Source organism: Takifugu flavidus, chromosome 5 (genome assembly GCF_003711565.1).
Source record: "Takifugu flavidus isolate HTHZ2018 chromosome 5, ASM371156v2, whole genome shotgun sequence".
Lineage (NCBI taxonomy): Eukaryota > Metazoa > Chordata > Actinopteri > Tetraodontiformes > Tetraodontidae > Takifugu > Takifugu flavidus.
The window spans coordinates 9,393,666-9,410,131 of NC_079524.1; the positions used below are offsets into that span (position 1 = coordinate 9,393,666).

The 16,466-nt window shown below is 47.4% G+C and overlaps 5 protein-coding genes across 6 annotated transcripts; 1 reads left to right on the forward strand and 4 right to left on the reverse strand.

Moving 5' to 3' along the window:
* Nucleotides 1-287: 287 nt before the first annotated feature.
* On the forward strand, nt 288-3,990 carry znf367 (zinc finger protein 367). The gene is made up of 5 exons (XM_057033376.1): nt 288-902; nt 1,349-1,499; nt 1,584-1,703; nt 2,120-2,258; nt 2,339-3,990. The coding sequence occupies exons 1-5, from the start codon at nt 624-626 to the stop codon at nt 2,574-2,576; spliced, it is 927 nt and encodes a 308-aa protein (XP_056889356.1). The 5' UTR covers nt 288-623; the 3' UTR covers nt 2,577-3,990.
* On the reverse strand, nt 3,820-7,068 carry slc35d2 (solute carrier family 35 member D2). Its single transcript, XM_057033375.1, has 12 exons — nt 6,459-7,068; nt 6,282-6,315; nt 6,121-6,207; nt 5,961-6,028; nt 5,814-5,885; nt 5,669-5,737; nt 5,288-5,390; nt 5,041-5,133; nt 4,902-4,969; nt 4,726-4,804; nt 4,552-4,634; nt 3,820-4,224 (listed from the first exon to the last, which is right to left on the reverse strand). The coding sequence occupies exons 1-12, from the start codon at nt 6,584-6,586 to the stop codon at nt 4,107-4,109; spliced, it is 1,002 nt and encodes a 333-aa protein (XP_056889355.1). The 5' UTR covers nt 6,587-7,068; the 3' UTR covers nt 3,820-4,106.
* Nucleotides 7,069-7,222: 154 nt separating this feature from the next.
* On the reverse strand, nt 7,223-8,393 carry ccl27a (chemokine (C-C motif) ligand 27a). The gene is made up of 3 exons (XM_057033377.1): nt 8,189-8,393; nt 7,785-7,902; nt 7,223-7,660 (listed from the first exon to the last, which is right to left on the reverse strand). The coding sequence occupies exons 1-3, from the start codon at nt 8,319-8,321 to the stop codon at nt 7,543-7,545; spliced, it is 369 nt and encodes a 122-aa protein (XP_056889357.1). The 5' UTR covers nt 8,322-8,393; the 3' UTR covers nt 7,223-7,542.
* A 1,459-nt stretch (nt 8,394-9,852) lies between these two features.
* avp (arginine vasopressin) lies at nt 9,853-11,327 on the reverse strand. The gene is made up of 3 exons (XM_057032162.1): nt 11,133-11,327; nt 10,183-10,387; nt 9,853-10,107 (listed from the first exon to the last, which is right to left on the reverse strand). The coding sequence occupies exons 1-3, from the start codon at nt 11,250-11,252 to the stop codon at nt 9,971-9,973; spliced, it is 462 nt and encodes a 153-aa protein (XP_056888142.1). The 5' UTR covers nt 11,253-11,327; the 3' UTR covers nt 9,853-9,970.
* Nucleotides 11,328-12,372: 1,045 nt separating this feature from the next.
* On the reverse strand, nt 12,373-16,377 carry ubox5 (U-box domain containing 5). Of its 2 annotated transcripts, XM_057032152.1 has the most exons (8): nt 16,225-16,377; nt 15,374-15,437; nt 14,783-14,884; nt 14,338-14,679; nt 13,961-14,223; nt 13,312-13,877; nt 13,052-13,234; nt 12,373-12,856 (listed from the first exon to the last, which is right to left on the reverse strand). In XM_057032152.1, the coding sequence occupies exons 2-8, from the start codon at nt 15,425-15,427 to the stop codon at nt 12,642-12,644; spliced, it is 1,725 nt and encodes a 574-aa protein (XP_056888132.1). In that variant the 5' UTR covers nt 15,428-15,437; nt 16,225-16,377; the 3' UTR covers nt 12,373-12,641. The 2 variants fall into 2 exon arrangements, with proteins under 2 accessions (XP_056888132.1, XP_056888131.1); XM_057032151.1 differs by having other exon boundaries at nt 13,961-14,679.
* Between the last annotated feature and the right edge of the window lie 89 nt (nt 16,378-16,466).

Genomic DNA, 16,466 nt, shown 5'->3' on the forward strand with positions numbered 1-16,466 from the left:
TAAAGCGACTTAATCGTAATAACAAAAACAGACCTCAGCGCGGGAAGGCGCCATCTGCTGCTCGCGGCCCAGGACCAACCGCCCTGCCCTGTGATTGGCCGCGTCGCCGTCCGACGTCATCACGTTTCGCCGCTATTGGCCTATCATGACGTCAGCTTGCAAGAGCGCGCCTCAAGTGTTTAAACCTCATTGGTCAGGAAAAACCCCTCAACTCCTCTTTACACCCTCCGTTAACCGTATTGGGCGACGGGTTTCCGCGTCGGTCCATTAGCCTGCTTCCACTGGGCGCCCGCAACACATGGCTGCAGATTCCTGCAGTTGATTGGTCCGCGAACTGCTCAGGCGCGATTTGCAACGCGGGACGATCCTGCGGGCGCACACAGGTCAGCTCAGACTACCCACTGCGATAGGAGGGGATCGCTGCTGCGTGCCTGACTTCATCCGCTGTGGCTAATTTGTGGGGCAGAACGTCCGGAGCTACTTTCTTTTCCCGTCTGGAAATGAAGGGCATATTCACTCCAGATTAAAAGGAGCATCGTCGATTCGTGAAACAGAGGATCAACTTTTTCTCAAAGTTTCTGCTGGCGTTTTGCGGTCAATCTCTAAAATTGTGCGTGCACAAGATGGCTGAGAACAAGCAGCCGCGCGTTATTTTCAGCAGCGACTCGCCCCAAAGGGTTTTAGTTTCCGTCATCAAGACCACCCCGATCAAGCCGAGGAAGTCGGAGGCCCTGACACCCACGAGCCCGGGCTTCAGCGACTTCATGGTCTACCCGTGGAAATGGGGGGAGAACGCCCACAACGTCTCTCTCAGTCCCGGCTCTGCGAGCGAAGCCTCGTCGCCCACCGGGACGCAAACGGCCGGGGAGGCTGACGCGGACCCTTCACAAGACCAGAACAAGGTACGTGCCCTTAAAGTTTACAACTCTCACGATAAGCCATTCAGGAGTTTAACTCTCGCAACCGGTGCAGACAGTGAGAGTGAACTAACGTTTGATGCTGTTCGGAGGAATTTTCTTTATACTCGTGGTTCGCAAAGAAGTCTAAACATGGCTGCGCCGAAGTCATTTAAAAAAAAAAAACGCCCGCGCACCAGGGTGTGACACGGTGGATTTTAAATCTGATTTACTTCCTGGTTTTGAAGCGGCCCTGTGCGTGACGTGGAGTCGCGCGCCAAATAACCGGATGTGAGGCGTTCAGTGTTGCGCTCTGCCGCGTGCGAGAAAGCGCAGTAGATTTGAACCGGCACCTTCCGTCCGGGATCGGATGCGTTTTTCTACGGCCAAAAAAACGCAACCCCATGATTGCTTCGGTCGTCAGCCTGAACTCTGCGTGATTTTGCTGTCAGGACGGAATCCGAAGAGGACGCCCGAGGGCAGAGACGGTCAGAGAGCTCATCAGCGAGGGGGAAACGTCATCCAGCCGAATTCGCTGTAACATCTGCAATCGCGTGTTTCCCAGGGAAAAGTCTCTCCAGGCTCACAAGAGGACACACACGGGTGAGGAGTCCTTTAGGATGTAGTAATCTCATTTCTTCTTTTTTTTTAAATTCAGTTTTTAAAGTGACACGTGTGTGTCTGCAGGAGAGAGGCCATATCTGTGTGACTACCCGAACTGTGGGAAGGCTTTTGTCCAGAGTGGCCAGCTGAAGACCCACCAGCGGCTGCACACCGGAGAGAAACCATTTGTCTGCTCAGAGAAAGGTAGGCTTGTTTGAGGAGTTTCTGAATGTTCTGTTTCTTCAGACACGCAAAGCACTTTGCATCATCTTTTGGGCCATTCTGTTCTTTTAGCGCATTCATCTTTTCTCCTTCGTTTCCCTTTTGAACCAGTCGAACAAGTAAAAGCTTTAGTCGATCTCTTTAGGTTGCGTTGGTGTTAGAATGGATATTACCACCTCGAAATGGAAATTCAATCTAAGACCTCCAAAAGCAAAAATGAGTTTATTGTAAAAGGTTGCGCGGGTAGATTATTATTGTTATTGTACACTGTCATTAGGTCAAAAATCAACACCCGAGTGACAACAAAGTTCAGCCTGGTCATTATTTCCAGCTCAAATCAGAAATGTGGCTGTGATTGTTCCATTTTTCTGACTTCTTCTGGGGGGGATTCTCCACAGCATGCGGGAATCGGTTCACACACGCCAACCGCCACTGTCCCAAACACCCCTTCTCCCGCCTGAAGAGGGAGGAACCAAAGGAGGGCCAGGGAAAAGCCCAGTCTGTGGACAACAAGGCTGTGGCAGAGTGGCTGGCAAAGTAAGAAACAGATCTGTATCCATCAGGAATGCTGGATGTCATTTCCCTCTAACAAGGTAGCTTAATGCCTTTCTCAACAGGTACTGGCAAACTCGGGAGCAGCGCGCGCCCACCACCACCAAGGTGAAGCCGCAAAGCAAGGCGAGAGCGGAGGACCAGGAGCAGCAGGACCCCATGGAGTTCCTCCAGTCCGATGAAGAGGAGGAGGATAAGGGGAGCCAGGCAGGAGGTGCCGCCAAGCGACGCCTCCAGGAGCAGCGGGAGCGTCTCCACGGTGCTTTGGCACTTATCGAGCTGGCCAACAACCTTTCTGCCTAAAGCCCCCACCCCATCCCATACCTCCGAACCGCCTTCCTGCAGTATGTGCTGTAGTTAGAGATTGTTCATGAGCGCAGATCATTGCCTAGTTTAGTTTATTCAGTTAAGTTGTCCCAGCAGACTTTGAGAAGAGCTGAATTGGCCAGAGATCAGTGTTATGTACAAACCCTCCCCACCCCCCATCACATCCTGGAAGGCACAAGCTAAAGCACCTTACTCGGCTTCCATTTTTACCCCCCCTCCTTTTTTTTAGGCTGCTATAATTGTAGATTTGATGAGATGAAGAATGTGTCTGTCTTGCCTTCTGAAGGCAAAGAAAGAGTACCTATTATGTTTAAGTTTTGTTTGCACTTTGATGGTAACGAGTTCTTTTTCTCTTTTTTTTTGAAGTGTGGTTGTTACAGAGTGCATGTGATTGTAAATATGGATTAAGTTCGGAAGGACAGAATGATGTGGGGGTGTGGTCAAAGATAGGAAATGTTACGCTCTGCTCAGACTGTCGAATGAACTCTTATCGCGCTCCGACGCGTCGCCATGACCGCTCTGTGCCGGCGGAGGGGGTGCGTAGACAACGGAGTGAAACGGACGAGGAGAGGCGGCCATTGCAAGCCTAATTCAGACAGACCAACCTCTGCGCACATTAATCGGCCAATAATGTTGGACACTCAGGTCCAGACTACATTTTAGGACAATCTAATGTGTGAAACCAAGTCTTTTAAACGAGCTGGTGGATGTGTTTTTTAAAGGATTCAGCAGACTGTCTTTTATATTAAAGGGTAAATGCGGCAAATCGTTTGTCATCTCACATTTGAGGCTTTTGATTCAGGTTTGGGTTTTTTTCTAAACATTTCATAATTCAGACGCCAATTTTGAGCACTTAAATCTCGGATCAGGCTTGCAATGCTCTGCAGATTAAACATTTCCTGTGTTTTGTTTTGTTTTATTTTCGTGTATTGCCCAGTGTGTCACCACGACAACAACACTATACCCTTAAACACTTGTTGGAAGCCTCTCATCACTTCTCTGCAAACCTGCACGAGCAACCCGACGCCCACGTGCATTGAAACTGGAAACCAAGCAATTAAAGTAATCAAAACGCCAAATGATTTATTGTACCCAATCGTAACATAATTTTTGATGCATTTCTAACCTGTAGGCTATTGTGTTCTTTCAGAAAAGTATGGCATTTAATATATATATGTGTTGTTTGTTAGGAAAAGTGATTGTGCACAATTTGAAGAGCTTTGATGTTGGGTTTTAGTCTTTTTATTTTTCCTCTCTCTGCTAACATCCTCACTGCAGTTTCAGTTTCATATCAGGCTAGCATGATAATCACATAATCACACGTGTCAGATTTCTCCAACAGGCACACACAATGTTCTGTAACCGTTCAATAAACACCCGTTGAAGCCCTGATGGCGTTTGTCTTTCCTTCCGTCCTGAATTTCTAGTCCTGGAGTTATAATGATGCTCCAATATGAAGCAGACCAGCGCCGCTTAGCGGCCACAGTGCGTATTGCTGTCCGTCGGTTAGAGCGTCCTCTGAGGCTCTGGAATGTGAATCTTCAGCTCGTGCGCTGCTTCTGTGGTCCGCGAAGGGGTTTTAGTGCTGAAGGTAAAGTAGGAGTAGGCCAGTCCACCGCTCATGCTGCAAAAGGAGGATGCAATTAGGTTGTGACCTTTTTGAATTCCTTTTTTGTTGACAGAATATTTAATGAACTCAAACCAAAACCCTGTCTTCGGTGGTTAGAACACTGAATCCTTGCGTGCAGGATCTCATGGTGGCAGTCAGTAAAGGTCCATGATCCAGCCGGGTTTTCTGTCCCACCAGGCAGACAGCCGCTTTCACAAAGGAAACGGATCCTGGACGAAAGCGGCTGTCTGCCTGGTGGGACAGAAAACCCGGCTGGATCATGGACCTGGTAAGACTGGGTGGATGACCCCTGACCTAAAAGATTTAATAAAAAGTTCTCACCAAATGCTGAGGCCGATGAAGTTGAGCCAAGAGAACAGATAGTCTCCTCCCACAAAGATTCCGATGTAGGCCACAGCCACGTTCTTAAACACAATAAGATGCCTCATTTAAAAAAATGCTTATTCCTTTAACAAAGAGACAGGGTGTGTTTGCTGTTTTTACCAGCGCTCTCACCTTTATGGCTCCCACGATCGTGGTGGTGAGCGCTGAGTTATAGTAGCTGCACAGGACGATGGAATACATCAGCACAAACCTTAAAAACACAGCAAGTGCACGTTAAAAATCTGGGATTAATGGGAGAATCGGTTCAACGTCGCCATGCAAATACAATCGAGACTGTTGACACATACCCCATGAAGCAGGACATGAGGAAACTAAAAACAAAGGGTGCCTTAACCCAGTCGGCAAACTCGACTGCCTGTTCAAACAAGGAAGAAACGTTCAGGTGACATGAAATGTGTTGGATTAAATGGTTCTTCCTGTGTGTACCTTGCGTAAATCCCCCGTGAATGCGCTTGCCAGGATGGTGGGGACGATGATGATTAATGCATTGTAAAATAAAACGCCGTATTTCCCGAGGCCCTAAACAGAGACATTAAGACCAAGCGTGAACGCGAATATCAGCGCGTGGGTGTGTTCGCTTGCTGGAGTTGGGTGTTTGTGTTCTACTGCTAACTGTTCTGTGACCTTTGTTCCGACAGAGCGGCGGCTGTGAAGAATGTATGCAGAGTTTCACCTCAGTCCCAAGGTTCTTTTTGGTGTACACGTTGGATGCGGCGGTGAAGGCGTCATTGAGGAGGATGAAAGTGTAGCCCTGCACGTCGAAGGCCAGGTCGGAACTAGAGGACAAAACATCAATTTATCTAGGCTGTGCATTCGGAGAGCGGGAGAACACATGGAGAACAAACGGGGAATAAACAGGAGGAGTGAAGACGCGGCGTAAACTGCAGAGGTTAGAGTCCAGGAGAGCTCCAAAATGCAGCAGATTCTCCTTCATCACCCCTAATTTTAAGTTTGGGGGGGGGGGACTGGAGTACCTGGAGAAAACCCACCCCAGGTACCTGTTCTTAACCCCCAGTTCTGGACACAGACCATAATCTGTGGGGAAAAGCCATACCTGGCAGCCACCATGGCACCGAAGACTATGGCCATCACACTATAGACCAGGCGTTTGGGAAATCTTTTCCTGGAAAACACAATAATAAAAATCAAGCAAACTTTCTGTGGCTGCGGGAACGACGGTGAGATCAGATGTATCCTACCGTAATATGTACACCTCCAAAATCATTGTCATCAATATGGTGAACTTCCTCAACACTGTGAACATGGGGAGGCTGGAGAAGACATGAGCAGAGTCACGCACCAGCAGCCAAAGGGCACAAGCTTCCTCTCAAAGCAAAAGGTTGAACCTGAGTTTTTTGGTGCTGGCCAGTCCTGTTATATGGTTCCCAACATACAGCAGAGGAAGAGGAAAAATCTGCAAAATATGGAGTTCAAGAACTAAAGATAGCCCCTCGGAAAGTGGAGTAAAAGGACAGTCCTCCGGTAAAATGTCCCCAGGGTGCATACTTTTAGGAGGACGCTTCTGTCAAAATCCTGAAACTGGACTGTTTTGATCATCTTGGCAGCGTACAGGACAACAACGGTGGTGAACATCTGAGAGGATGGAAGGAGGTCAGGAGGGAAATAATGCAAAACAGCAGAAATCATCTCTGACGCGGACAGTTTACCTGACCGATTCCCAGACAGAGGAAGGAGGGGAAGCTGCGGGAGATAAACATGGTTACGTAATGCACGTGTAATTATGATAAGTGTGTGTGTGTGTGTGTGTGTGTGTGTGTGGTGTGTGTGTGTGTGTGTGTGTGTGTGTGTGTGTGTGTGTGTGTGTGCGTGTGTGCGCCGCGTACCTGAAGCCCGTCAGCACCGTTTTATTCACCACCGTAATAAGGAAAGAACTGCCGGCGTAAAAAAGTGCGGAGAAAAACTTGAGATGTCCCGAGTGCTCGCCACTTTCCTCGCCGGCTCTGGGCGACATGGTTCCCGCAGAGTAAACACGGATTTCCTGCTTTCACGCACCGCCTCGGACTGTCAGCTACAGGCGGACGTCAGGCACAACGGTCAGCCACAGGAAGTCACGTGACACCGGCAGTTAAGGAGGGGCGCTTTAATCAAAGGCGGGTTGCACGAGTTGTGCGGGCTGCGCGTGGCTCGGTGAAAGATTCTGACTGATGAATGTTTGCTTTGGCCGTTTGTTCGGCTTTTAAAGAAATTCACAAATGTTCAGCTCAAACTTAAAGCTTGTGAATACACTTTAAACGTGTCTGTCCATGTGTTGAAACTACAATGACAACAAAACAAAACGATTTTTCGCTTTATGGTGCGATCTCTACGTCTGTCCACACGGTGGCGCTATAACGCCGTGAAACGATGAAGTGCGGCGTCGGGATTTGGCTTTTTGAACCTTTCGAGTTTTAATCTAATGCGCCTCGTTGAGGATTCCTGTCAATTCTAAATCAAATCAGTACATTTACTGTTCTACTCGACTGTACAGATAATGTGGAGAAATACGTGGCGGAATTTAAATTAGTGGTCGATAAACTTTTTTTTTCCAGGCATGCATATAAATAAAACTATTGTGATGAGATTAAAAATTACACAAAAGCAGAAAAAATAGCACTTTTTGTGACTTTAATGACTCCTGTTTTTATCAGGCTGATTTGTCTTTGAGCTGTGTTCAAACTTGATTAAAAACTGTAAAAAAAATAAAATAAAATACACCCACATCCCATTTAAATGACTGAAGAATCCTTAATTGATTTAAAGATAAACGGCCATCACCAGCAATACCAATTTCTAAATTCACAACACAGATAATACAAATATTCTGATCAATAATTTGAGTCTTGAAAGAATCAAAATCAGTCTGAAAACACAAGTAGCAGCTGTACAGAACGCATATTCTGCTGGATTAAGAGGTTCTGGGTGGCAGGATTAAATGTTAGATTTGGCAGCTCTCTTCTTCACTCTCTCTTTCCACTGCTTCATCTTCCACAATATGTCTTTAAGCGCAGTCTGGTCGACACATATCCGCTTTTCCCCTACGTGAAGTCTGCCGACAGAAGGAAGAGCAACTTCAATAAAGAATAAACACTTTAATATAAGTTTTGGAGCAGGTGGTCATTTCTCTGGTTCACCCTGTGCTCCTCCAGGTCTCACTGATCTCCCTCACTTACATCAAAGCATCGATGTCGCAGGCGCCGCCGCTGCTCTGCACTGTCCATCTGTTGACCTTCCTCAGGACATTGATAGGGATGCTCTTTCTAGTATTGATGCAGCACCCTGGGATGGCAGCTGGAACAGAAGACAAAGATGGATTCAAGAAATATGGAGGAACCTGACAATGAAACATGTTCCAGAATACAGAACTTGGTCAACGTGAAAGCCTTTCTGCTTATGCATTCCAATTATTTGTGCCCTTTCCCCCTCCTTTGTTAAAACTTGCAGTTAAATCAAATTAGAAATGATCAGCTGGTGATTTCTTCACCTCCATCACCTCTTCACATCCATTATGAAGATATGAATGCAGAAGTTGGAATGACTCCACATGTCCCCAGAAGAATAGCATAACCTGTTTTACCTTGGGTGGAGGAGATGGCGAAAGCAGAGAGACAGATGAGCACAGCCACGACTTTCAAATCCATGATGGCAGATGGATTGATGAGTGGGAGTCGGGGTTGGCTTTTTATACATGCACTCAAACGCACACACATGCACACACACGCATGTGCACCTGCAGTCACCCACCCACCTCTTTGCTCCTTACTTTCACTTTGAAGACACGTCACTGTTGCAACTGCTACTGATTGAGTGTGCGTGAGAAAGTCATGTTCCCTGCAAGCTTCGACAGGTCTGATGAGAAACTGTCAAGATGTTTATTGGCTTGTTGAATTAAGAAAGAATACCCTGTTATTCTTGCACCACAAAGTCGCCAAAAACTGGTTATATGGTTCAAGGCTACAGGAAAAACTGACCCGGAAGCAGAAATGTGCGTAGAGGTCACATTTGGTGTTTAGACGGGAGACATCTGGCGGTGTGTCCGTCAACAGACATCGCGGCTCCCGCGGAGGGGACGGGAAACCGATACTGTCAGATCAGCAGCCAAAAACTCTTCCCAGGTTGCGCAATTCAACAAGTGCAAACATGGAAAAGTCCCGCGGGGCGATGAGTGGCAATTTGCCAAATGATTTCCGGTTCACATCAAAACTGGGGTTTGGGACAGTTTTACTGCTATGCCGCTCTTATTGATGTGGCTGAGAATGAGGTATGGACAGCTTATGGATCAGGCTCCGCTGGAATATCAGCTGGAGGCCTGGGTTCGAATCCCTCCGGAGCCTTTCTGTGTGGTTTGGGTTGGTTTTTCTTCTGTCAGGGATGTGCATTGTCCTGTGTCTCAGTGATTCAAATGGGATTAAACTGCTGTATTGACCTATTGATTTTGGCTCCCACAAGACCTGAGCGATCGGTAACGGTGATAGTGGTCACAACGTTGCTTAAATGTCACTTAAACGCAGCAAATTCAGCCACTTCCATTGCAGCAAGAAGCAACAAGTCCTGATTGATATTGTTCACACGGGTAAATTGCTGGGTTGCTCGTCTCTAAAAGGAGTTTAAGAGGCTTCTGGTTTCGTTTTCTTTATTGTTTAATGCCAGTTTTTTTTCTCCTTTTAAACAGGATCAGGTTTCGATTTACTGCAACTCCAAAGGTATTTTGCAGTTGAGCCTTTTGTCAAACACCTGCAGGCAACAACGGGAGTCCAGTAAAATAAACTTCCTGTGCTGTGTCCCTTGTGTGGCTCTGGTTCCAGGTGTTTGACAGGAATGGAACCAGGCAAGGTAATGAGTTCACCCAGGCAGCAGAGGCAGGTCTCAGTGTCTTTCACAAGTCAAGTGCTGTGAATTAAACCGGCCCAACCTCTTAAACACAATAACAAGCAGAGAAAAGATGATTTATTTTCAGCCCCGGAGTAACAGGAACAGACAATAAGACTTTAACTTACTTTTTAAGTGGAGCTTTGTTCTAAATATCCTCACACAATACAGAGATTTGTTCACATTACATATGAATCAGTGTACATTTGTGTGGTTCAACTGTAAAATTGCCATTTTTGGATACTTATCATCACAAATCCTCTGCGCAAGGATCTGGATCATTAAAAAAGAAATCCCTCCATGCAGCTGGCCTGCATGTTGAAGGTAGAACTCTGTATTGTTGCAAATACAAAAACAGAACAACGGTGGGGCTGAGAGAAAATAAAGACTCAATTTTATTGGTTCACATCTCAAGACATACAGCAGGCTGGGGGTGACCTCTGCTCCCTCCAGGTTCTGAGCGGCGGCGGGGGCTCCGCAGGCTGGGGCGTCAGTACTCGCTCTGTCCTCTGCTGCTCATGTGCAGCAGACGCAGCAGCAGCTCCGTGGGGGAGCTGCCTGCAGAGCTGTCTCCAGGTTCCAAAGCCTCGGTCTCCCCCAAGCAGTCAGAGTCCACTGCGCAGCTCTCTGAGGGGACCAAGGGGAAGTTCACACCAATATAGCCGAACCAGGACGATGACGTCACGTCAGACCGCACCGTACCTGAGTTGCAGCAGAGCCCTGAGACGGCGCAGCGTCCTCCCTCAGATCCGCAGGGTCTCCCACCCGCCTGGCAGGGGGTGAGCAGGTAGTTCTCTCCTTCACATCGAGCCGTTTCTGGGGAGCCCATCAGGCAGCCGAGGCCCTCCCCGCAGCAGATGTTGGGGCCAAAGCAGCGGCCTCTGTCTCTGGGGCCGCAGGACATGCACTGCAGAAATGAGACAGTCAAATCTGGGTGGAGGACCTGGGACCCTGATGTGATCCAGTGCACAGGAACTTATATCAATAACAACAGAAAGCACTTAAAAGACGCTTTGTTTCTTCCCCCCAGCACTAACGTGGCTCTAAGGAACCTCCCTTTAGACACACGTTACTGTCCCTCTCCCTATGAGAACAAAACGTTCCACCCGTCCCTGTCCTCCTCCCTTAGCTTGGGGCAGCGGTGTCTCCAGCAGCTCATCAGGACCAACATACAAAGCCAAACAACCGTACACACTCACAAGGTCACACAGACCCTGGATGTGAGGGGACAGTGCACCATCAAGCTGAAAATGTATTGAGGATGACTGTGATCAGAGCCGGTCTCCATGGAAACCTTCCCCCTATGATGGGAAACTTTCCCAGTTTCCGATCCAGTCACATTTCACTACCATCGTGGTGGAATCAGCGATAATCGAGATGCATTTGGATGGACAGCAAATTATTTAATGCCAAAGTTCCTTAGAAAAAAAGAGACCCTTTCCAACGTTTTAAATCGAGTATTTACGCTGTGGAACTTAAATACTGACATCATTAACAACAGATAATAGTCTAGTAAAAAACAAACAACAACAACATCGCACTAGTTACAATTGCTCAAATCAATTCTGTTTGTTATAGTCTAAAAAAAAACCTAAAACACTTGTTGGCAGAATGTGAGAGGAAATGAGGAACGACCATCCTCTTCTCCAAACCTGTCTGATCCCGGTCTCCGGCAGCGCTCGTTTCCCTCCCCGGGGGCAGTTCTGGATGTAACAGGCGGAGGAGAGAGCGAGGAGTCCCAGCAGGGACAGGAGGAGCGCGCACTGAGGCATGGAAGCTGGACTGCGTACGGGCACCGCGCACCTGGAGCTGATTTCCCCCTTCACCTGGCCGGACGGCTGACTGCTGCCCCCTCGTCCACTCCCCAGTTATAAGCGCGGACGGACCCCCCCCCCCCCCCTTCCTGACGTTAACGGTGTGCCCTTCCGTTCTCCTCGGCTGTGCGCGTTGCGCGCGGTGGAGGCGCATCAGCTGTGGCCTTGCATCAGATGTGCGCCATCAAACAGATGTGCGCAAGCACACGGCGAACGCGGCGGAAGGCGCCACTTCTGCTTTCAGGGTCGCGCCGCGCTCACTCGAAATAACTTTTCGGAATAATTTGAAGCTTCTCCGCTCGCACAGGCTGTCAAAGCGCAGCATAACGTGAACAACCGAGACTCTTAATTAGATTTGCGGCGGTAAACGAGCTGATGAAGAACATTTCATGACGGTCATGTCCGCGTTGCCGCGTCGCGAAAAACCCCAGCGCGGCGCAAAGGACGCGTCAGGTTAACGAGCACAACAAGATTTTAAATTCAAATAAACATCGAAAATATTCACTACTACGTGCTGCATGCTGAGAGTTGTATTTAAGGTATTAGCGGCTGCAGATTAATGGGTAAAGTGTGAAGATTAAGTTTAATCCGTTGAATATTAACGGCGGTTAAATGCTGTTCATGTATCTAATAACAAGTGTCTCTGGAAAAAGTATAAATAACCCCCGTAAACTAGAACAAAACTGAATAAACACAAAGTTTTAGAACAAAATAGAGTGCTGCATGTAAATGACAGCATGTGTCCAAATATAAAAAGTAGATGTGCAAATGCTGGTCAGTAATGATCACGCGCTTTGTGTGTAAGAGTGTGTAACTGCTTACTGATTTCTCCATTTCAGATGCAGAAAATTATGACTGCGTGGAAAAGGGATCATAACCTCAGTTAAGCTTAATGTTGTCACAGAAACAGACTGCAGAGGCTGATAAATTCTGCTTTTCTCAGTTTTATTTAACCCTTTCTTGCACAGGCTCAGAGGATGTGAGGCGTTGATGTATAAATATCTACAGAAGTTTAGATACAGAGATCCTCTGAAGGACTTGGAGGAGGTTTAATTCTATCCTGGTAATCATGGGAAATAGGGTATGAAAGGTCCAAATTCAAATCAGAAAGGAGTGACATGTAGTATGTATACATTACTGTTGATGCACAACCTCGCCTGGACTTGTACGGTCTTGTCCTTCGCTTCATTCGTGTGGATTGAATGAGCATATTCATCAGTCACAGGGTTCACACCCAAGTAGCAAGGCTGCACTTCAACGCTTCGAGAACAGATCATAACAGCGTGACGCGCAGTATAGGCTCCACACAAAGGTACAACATGTTTCTTCCTTTCCTGAGCCCACAGGTCACCGATGCACACGCACGACGTCACAGCGCGGGGTAGCGCTGCGGCAGGCAGGACACCGGACATGATTGGACAAACCGGCAGCGTCCACTTGCTGTGATTCCGAATGCAGGCAGGATCGGCAAAGCAGGTGACCGCATGCGAGGCGATAGACGGATGGCGTGGATTTGGAATAAACGGACATGGAGCAGGAACACGCAGAGCACATCGTCCCACCTGGCGAAATAAGCACATTTCAAGAGTTTTTTATATGTGAAAGGTGTCGCTTTTCTGAGCTGCGTTGAGCAAAAGTTAATATCTGTCCTTACTGAGCTTTGTGGCAGTTTGCCTCATGTTTCCTCATAGAAGCACCACTGACCATGAGACCCAAACTAGAATATAGAACATCTACTAGTATCTACTCAGTCCTACCTGCTGGGCCAGCACTCGTTGCCTGGCAGCTGTGTGCTGGCTCAGGGTCAGCAGAGTCCGGGGCGAGCCGCCTCTGGAGGGACAGGTTGGAGGTGAACGAGGGGCGTCCGCGCAGGACAGAGACGAGTGCGTCATCCAGGCTGGCTGACAAACGCTCCTCGTGAGAGCTGCTGCAGCTGGGGACTGACACATCGAGAAGGGTCACGGCAGGTCACAAAACAAATGTTGTGTGTGGTTGACCCCACAGGGCGCGTACTCACGTGCATCACCCCTCTGCCTCTTTGGTGGCTGGTTTGCAGCTGTCCACCTGTCCTCCGCTTCTGCATCGAGATGCCGCTTGAGTCCCCTCTCTAATAACGATCTACGCTTGGATGTCTGACTTGTTTCATCAGCTGGACGGTTCTCCGTCTGCGAGACTCCGGCTCTGGCGTCGGCATCAAATTGAATAACAAGGTTGTCGGATGCGTTTTTATTATGATGCGAAGACTCTGGGCTCACGTCCATCGCAGAGGCTACGAGTCTCGACGCCTGCGGATGTTCCCCTTCCCCGCGTCTCCCCAACCTCCCATTCAACCCCGTCAACCCATTCCGGAGGAGGAAGTGGTCAATGCGGCTTTTGAGCTGGGGGTTAGGAACAGGCCGGGACACAGAGGTAAACGGGACACCTGTGAAAGGGTCGCTGGGTGCTCGACCCCAGGTGGCTTCCCTCTTCTGGTGCTCCTCCAGAGTGCTGTTGTCCACTGACATGCCGCTGGGCAGCAGCATGGGCAGCACCATTACTTCCTGGGTTATTGGGTCAAGGAAATCATCCGGGATGGAGTCGGTGCTGGAGTCAGAGAGAGACCTTCCCATTATCACACACAACAAGGGTTTTAAAGACTTAAAAAGCTGCTGCCTATAAAAACACACCTCAGAGGTATGACAGCTTTCACGGGTGGTTTTCTCTGGCTGACTGATGGGACAAAAAGTCCAGGAGATGGTGGCTGTCTTCCACAGGCCTCATGGATGGTCTTAATTCTCTCAAGTTCTTCTGCAGGACAGCAGCGTGCTGGCTGTCCCCACACCGCCAAGGCCTTGAAGCCCAATGCGGAAGCTGCACCGCCAAAAGCTATTGTCACGCGTAGCTGTGTCACGGCACCTAAGGACAACGGTCCCCGGCTCCACAGTTCCTCCTGCCGACAGCCAGCAGGGTGCGGAGGAGGCAGCGACGGGAACGGGGGCCGTGGACCGTAACTTAAATTGGAGAAGGAGACTCGGGTGTCCTCTCGAAGTTCACAACGACCTACCAGTTTAAACTGTGCTTCGGAGGAGCTGGACTCAGTCTTCAAGGATGCGCTGGTCACCTGCTGAGGTTCAGGTAGCGCCTCGTCTCCCCACTGCTGCGCCTGAAGGCTCCACTGCTGACCAGGGAACATCTTGCTGCTGCGTACTCCTCTGGTGTCTTGATGTTGATCTCTCATCTGCATCTTTACTCTGTCATTTTTATGAAACCTCTTCTGGTCTTGAGCTCGATCTGAACTGGTGCTGATTTCCAGCCTCTTACAGGCCTGTCCTTGGTCCATACCCCAAGGCCACAGCTCAACATCCAGCCTGCACAGCTCCACCAGGAAACCAAACTTCAGCGTCACCTGAGAGTAAAAGAAAGGGAACACCTTTATTTTCACTTGAATGAAGCAAAGAACACAAAAAAATGTCACACACAAGAAAAAGGTTCCAGAAAAGCAATCCTACCTGCACTGGCGGACGCAGGAAGTACTCCAATTTGAAGCCTCGCCTCCGGACAGCGGGTTCAGCAGATACAAGGTTTGTGACATCATAGCCGTCTGCACACAGCTGCAGAATAAAGTGAAAGAAAAATGTAGCTATTATTTTTGCTTTGTTATTGAGCAACCACGGCCATGAGGGTAGGTATTCTTCAAGAAAAAAGAAAAAAAGCAGATTCCGAATAGACAAAAGGGGAAAAAAAGAGCATGAAACATTAATTTTAAGGAGTTAATCCAAAGGAAAACAGGCTAGGATGTGATGCACAGGAAAAGAACATCTTTTGTTCCAAGTGTGGTGAAAACGTAGAAGGTTTAAAATGTTCAAAATCAAAAGAATATGACAAGGTCATGTGGGATTCATTCTCCCACACTCTGCCCCCCTGTTTCTTTATTGTGACATCTTTGTCCTTCATCTCGAACACTTCAAATCAATGTTTTGTTCGTCCTGTGTGCAAGTGGAAAAAAACCTAGCGAGAGAAATGCCAGGAAAGGAATGTCCATACTCGATAAATTCTTTCATGGAAGCAGTCATGCTATTGGTTCATGGGATATCTTTTACCTTGTTGCAATGTACTGTTGTGTTAAAGTCCGGTAAGCAGAGATTCAAAACCATATTCTCCAACCTGTGAGAAGCAAAAGCAATTTAAACCAGTGGTACACAATTCTGCTTTGCTGAAAGGTCAAGGCTAAAAGATGCATTTCATGAATACATGTGTTCTATACGAGTACACGGCACTGATCCATATACAACAGGATGTTGTCTTTAATTAGTTTACCTGACCTTTGACCTCAACTCTAAACAACTGTTGTGATCGACTCATCAAAAATCTCTAATAATGAATTCAAGGACATGATGTCATCGGACGTCAAGAAAAATGATACATGGGGGGGGGGGTTATGTTTGAAATCTTATTTAATTGCACCCAATAACATAGAAACAATCAGTTTTCAAGGAGAGAAAAGTTTGCATTAATAAGACTTTCTAGAAATCCAACTGCGATTTAACATCATTTTAAATAAACTGGGGGTTCAAGCAGATTTGTAATATTTTTAAGGGAAAAAGAAATCAAGCATTTTTAAAATTTATTTATTCAATTTCCGTACGGGGATGAATAAAGTACATCTTGAATCTTGAATTTAGAAACTAGTTATAGACAAATGCAATTAACAAATCAGTTAAACAAATTAAACAGGGCATTTATAGCAAAATGAATGAAATAAACACCCCAGTTGATGGTGTAAATGGTTAATTCAATAAGCTAAAACAAAACCAACTATATTAGACAGTCTTGTTTCCAGAGTAGGCACAAACGTTTCCCATTTATGCTAAACGTGATGCTAACATTTCTTACAAACGTCAAAAAACGCCACCTAGCATCGTAGAGTAAAATTGATGGGAACTGTGCTTACTTGCTGATGAACTTTGAGACTCTGGCATTTTAATTGTGCTTGTTAATGAGTTTAAAAGGCATTTCGCGTTGACTGTTGCTAAGTATTAGCTTCCAGCCTCTACGCCGGCAGAACAAAGGAAGCCGAGGAGGGACACACTTCATTTATAGAGAAACGACTTTTGTCTTTAGAGCAGTCAATCATTTCTCTGCACTTGTTCGTAACTTTTATCATCATGCATAGACTAGAAGGCAGTATTGTAG

Coding starts and splice junctions, on each gene's coding strand:
- ccl27a (XM_057033377.1), bottom strand. CDS start 8,321: ATGTGTGTGCGTTTGAGTGCATGTATAAAAAGCCAACCCCGACTCCCA. Junction 7,903..8,188: donor CGCCATCTCCTCCACCCAAG/GTAAAACAGGTT, acceptor CTTCTGTTCCAG/CTGCCATCCCAGGGTGCTGC. Junction 7,661..7,784: donor TGCGACATCGATGCTTTGAT/GTAAGTGAGGGA, acceptor TTCTGTCGGCAG/ACTTCACGTAGGGGAAAAGC.
- ubox5 (XM_057032151.1), bottom strand. CDS start 15,427: ATGGTTTTGAATCTCTGCTTACCGGACTTTAACACAACAGTACATTGC. Junction 13,235..13,311: donor GAGGCAGAGGGGTGATGCAC/GTGAGTACGCGC, acceptor TCGATGTGTCAG/TCCCCAGCTGCAGCAGCTCT. Junction 12,857..13,051: donor AACGAGTGCTGGCCCAGCAG/GTAGGACTGAGT, acceptor TTATTTCGCCAG/GTGGGACGATGTGCTCTGCG.
- avp (XM_057032162.1), bottom strand. CDS start 11,252: ATGCCTCAGTGCGCGCTCCTCCTGTCCCTGCTGGGACTCCTCGCTCTC. Junction 10,388..11,132: donor CGGAGACCGGGATCAGACAG/GTTTGGAGAAGA, acceptor TCATTTCTGCAG/TGCATGTCCTGCGGCCCCAG. Junction 10,108..10,182: donor AGGGCTCTGCTGCAACTCAG/GTACGGTGCGGT, acceptor TGGTCCCCTCAG/AGAGCTGCGCAGTGGACTCT.
- slc35d2 (XM_057033375.1), bottom strand. CDS start 6,586: ATGTCGCCCAGAGCCGGCGAGGAAAGTGGCGAGCACTCGGGACATCTC. Junction 5,886..5,960: donor GCCAGCACCAAAAAACTCAG/GTTCAACCTTTT, acceptor TGTCTTCTCCAG/CCTCCCCATGTTCACAGTGT. Junction 4,805..4,901: donor CTCATGTCCTGCTTCATGGG/GTATGTGTCAAC, acceptor TGTGTTTTTAAG/GTTTGTGCTGATGTATTCCA.
- znf367 (XM_057033376.1), top strand. CDS start 624: ATGGCTGAGAACAAGCAGCCGCGCGTTATTTTCAGCAGCGACTCGCCC. Junction 1,500..1,583: donor TCACAAGAGGACACACACGG/GTGAGGAGTCCT, acceptor GTGTGTCTGCAG/GAGAGAGGCCATATCTGTGT. Junction 2,259..2,338: donor GTGGCAGAGTGGCTGGCAAA/GTAAGAAACAGA, acceptor CTTTCTCAACAG/GTACTGGCAAACTCGGGAGC.